We start from the raw sequence: 3,970 nt of genomic DNA, 5'->3' as shown, positions 1-3,970 counted from the left end.
CACGTTTATCTGCATGGTTTAATATCATCATGTTCACAAAGTGTAAAAAGGTTTTTTTTTTCATGCTCGAGCTCACGTCACGTCTTCACGCTGATCTCTATTTTCGTTCACTTTGCATAWTGCAGCAAGTGCAAAGCAAGCATATCAGTGGGGCTGAAGCACAACATGTTTCTGAAATGTGCCATCAATTATTGACACAGTTGTGATTGCACACGTGCAAAGTGTCAAGCTTGAACAGAAATAGATCTCTTTGATGCAGATGAAGCAATTTTTGGAAACGCTCTGCAAATAAGATAAAAATCAAGTTTAATTCTTCCTTGCTTCACATATCACACCATTCTACACAAACCCTGAGAGCTAAAAAAAAAAAGTCTATTTAAATCTTGTTCCTTCAATTCATTCGCTCACTGTGAAAGTTTCTCAGTAAAAGTTAGTATCAAATACTTGACTATGTAAACAAATATAACGAGACTATAAGATGCAAAAAAAGCAAGTAGTCACAGAGCACGTTAGTGGGTGGAAAAGTAGTTTGATTTGACTGTTTGAGTTGTACTGTATATCTGTGTGGGTGTTGCCATTTTTACTCTCCTCTTGCAAACACAAAGTGTTTCATATAGGAGACAAAAATTGAGACGAAATCCTATTGACTAAACAACAAAAACGTTACATAATGTGTGTGAGCACAGAGAGAAAAATAGAGCAAAAAATMACATGAGCACAGTGGAGCAGCTCATTTAGTTTCATTTGCAGGGTTACTAAGTTTCAGTTTGTTTTAGATCTGTTAATAAAATCCTTGCCAGCATTGCTAAAGGGTTAAAAAAACACTTGACCTCTTTTTGGTGTTTTTACACAATCCATCTACTTCTAAGACTAAGATTGCTTCTTTGTTGTAACAATGCTTCTAGACAATACGTGAAATCGCAATGACGTACTTCCTGTTAGCATACGCCATTTTTTGTGTGGCAAAACAACTCGTTATAAAACAACTATYTTGAGTAGTAATCAGAATTGCATAAAGCAGCAAAAGGCCAGTCAGTTGTTGTGTGGTCCATTGTTCTATAGAAAATCCCCTTGGAACAAATTAAAGTTCTAAATGATTCCAAAGAGCATAGGTGACCTATGTAAAAGATAACGATAAACTTGCATATAAATCTTATGACTGGCACCTGATTGGTAGCACCTAGGGATACCAGTAGCTCAAAATGTGTGTCAATAGAAAGAGCAGAATAAGCTATTTGGAAATAACAGAAACAATTTGGCAGTATTTTAATGTGTGCAACCCACTCAGTTTTACTGCTCATCCCACAAATGCATGTTCCTTACAAATGTGGCACCATTTCATAGGTAAATTAACAGGCTTTCCAATGGTATAAGAGTTYCTGCCAAGAAGCATTGTTACAACAAAGAAATAATCTACCAAACAAAAATGTCCTTGCTTTTTTGTGCTAAGTTTATACGTACATACGTGCATACATCCAGAAATCCCTCTTCTAAATGACACTTTCCAGCTCCTCCTGGGGGATCCTGTGGTGTTCCTAGGTCAGAGAAGATATAGATATAATCCTTCCAGTGTGTTAAGGGTCTCCTCGCTGTGGATCATGCTTAAAAACATCCAGAAGAAGGCAACTATTGGATGCCTAAATCACTACAGCTGACTCCTTTCAACGCAGAGGAGCAGCGGCTCGACTCTGAGCTCCTCCTGGATGACGGAGCTCTTCACTTTATCTGAGCCCGGCTGKCCCAAGTGGCTCTGCTGCTTCATCTACATAACTCATGAGTGAAGGTCGGAACAAAGATGAATCAATAAACTGAGAGTTTTGCCTTTTGCCTCATCTCCTCCTTCACAGCCTCTTCATCGTGTTATTGGACTGTTGCAGCTCAGTCAAATTAGTCATGAATTATTCAACCCTGCGATGATTCTTTTCTTCTTTTGTACAGAGTGGGCTTTCATAACTTGCTCACTGCCACTGTTCAACCCATTTATTTGTGTTGCCTTTAAGATTTAAACTAAATTTGTGAAAATATAGGAAGAAAAAAATGGGTTATTTTTTTCAACATTACCAGTTTTATCTTTGTGGTATTTTTGAAAGGAATCTGATTTTATAAATCATAGCAGATTGCTTTTTACATGATCACGTTTCAACTTCCTTGAAGGTTTGTAATGTGCTTTTATGTAAACTCGTTAACGTGCTTCTATACTTAGAATGACCGTGTAACACAAAGAAGCTCAGATCTGTGTATTTGTAGCCAGCAGCCTTCTGTTTATTGCACCATATTCTGCCTCATGGGTTGGCACCGGCCAGACTTAGAAAATGGTTTTTAAATACCCTCTTACAGTATTTACCAGCAATCTGTCATCCATTAACATGCCTTTTGGACATCACAGACAAACCCAACTCTAATGGAATATACAAAGAATAATTTATCAAAAAGTCTTTATGAAATGTCCAAGCTTTGTTTTGCTTTGTTCCGATTTATTTATTTATTAATTATTATTTTTTGTTTGTTTGTTTTTGCCTCCTACATTCCTCTGCTTTCCTCCCATGGTATCAAACAGAGCTCTCTCTCTCTCTCTCTCTTTGCAGCTCTCTCTATAAACAGTTGAAGGCCTCCTGTTAGTTGGTCTTTGTCAGCCCTGACACTGTAGGGAGTAAATTCTGCCTCGTTTTATAAGGGACATGGTGCAATATYTTTACTCAGCTGATTGGTTCTTTTAAAGGCTCTGATCACAATAAATTTGATCACTAGTTACACCWACAGCTCATCTGGCATCGTGGTATTTTGTTTTTAATGAATGAAAGACTTTTAGTTTATTTTTTACATCAGTATCTTTTGTTTTTTTTTCCCCCTATTCTTGTCTCAAATGCTTTGGAAAAAGGGCAAATGAAAGCTCAGGAAATTGCACTGTTGGTTTCATCTTTAAAACATGTTGATGCTGTTTGGTGCGACCAAAGAAGGAAAAGAGAATCAGCCAAAACACTCAGTTTAGGATACTTCTGCAGCTCCTGTCAATMCTCATTCATAGCATTGTGTGCTTAGAAGTGGGGGGAGTAATATTGTGCACAAATTGTTCTTCTACAGCCTGGCACACTTTTAACTAGCCTGTTTTTTTATCTTTTCAGGGAGGATCCATTCAAAACAGGAAGTCAAAGAGYTGCCTAGAGCTTATAGTGAGCAGCGACAATGAGTTTGGCTACCAACTGGCTCTGCAGAAATGCACAGGACAGAAATGGTTCATCTCAAATGTGCTGTTTAGCAACTCCCTATAATCGGCAGCTGAAAAGAAACACTGGAGTCCGTTATGTGCACGTTTCTGCACACGTGGCTGTGCGTGTGATGTGTGAAAGGATGAGAAGCAGGAGAATGGTGCACAGTTGAACAAGTTCATTTTGAGCGACATAATGTCCTCTGATGAGTGSTCAACATCCCATCCTAAATGTTAAACATTTTATTTCACCAACAGGATCAGCCATAGGTTGCAGATATTTTGCAGAATTGACAAGAAAGTATATTAAGTATATTTTGTGGTAAATGCTGTTTAGTCAGACTTTTGTTGACTTTAAAAAAAGGATAATTGGTTTGAGATTTTTKTGTTCAGATTTGCTACTGTGTAGCAAGTTTTCTGAATCTTTCCCTGCTGTAATTATTTTTAATTTAGTGTCTCAGGTTAGTTGTTTTAATATACAATTCAGCTGTACAGTTGTAAAAGAAAAGTTAGGATAAACTGGAAACTGATATTTTATAYATGTAAAAAATGAGATTTTGAAATATTTATAATGTATATCAGTAAAATAATTTATGTAAACTACAAAAGTACAAGTGCCTTTTATATTTGTTGCCAAAGGCACGACCATTTGTTTCACCATCTTTCTAAAATAAAACAAATAAAACTACTCAGTCTGATTATTTATTGTGTGTGTGTGTGTGTGTGTGTGTGTGTGTGTGTGTGTGTGTGTGTGTGTGTGTGTGT

General features: G+C 37.0%; 1 protein-coding gene across 1 annotated transcript in view; it reads left to right on the top strand.

The window, feature by feature from the left end:
* galnt18b (UDP-N-acetyl-alpha-D-galactosamine:polypeptide N-acetylgalactosaminyltransferase 18b) overlaps positions 1-3,893 on the top strand; it is a 99,271-nt gene extending 95,378 nt beyond the window's left edge. The window contains exon 11 of the mRNA XM_014026943.1: positions 3,123-3,893. Coding sequence (XP_013882397.1) covers positions 3,123-3,269 — 147 coding nt within the window. The 3' untranslated portion in view covers positions 3,270-3,893. The remainder of the gene's footprint in view (positions 1-3,122) is intronic.
* The last annotated feature ends 77 nt before the right edge of the window (positions 3,894-3,970 follow it).

Source organism: Austrofundulus limnaeus, unplaced genomic scaffold (genome assembly GCF_001266775.1).
Source record: "Austrofundulus limnaeus strain Quisiro unplaced genomic scaffold, Austrofundulus_limnaeus-1.0 Scaffold5, whole genome shotgun sequence".
Lineage (NCBI taxonomy): Eukaryota > Metazoa > Chordata > Actinopteri > Cyprinodontiformes > Rivulidae > Austrofundulus > Austrofundulus limnaeus.
Note: the sequence above shows the minus strand (reverse complement) of the source record. Positions and strands in the feature narration are given on the sequence as shown.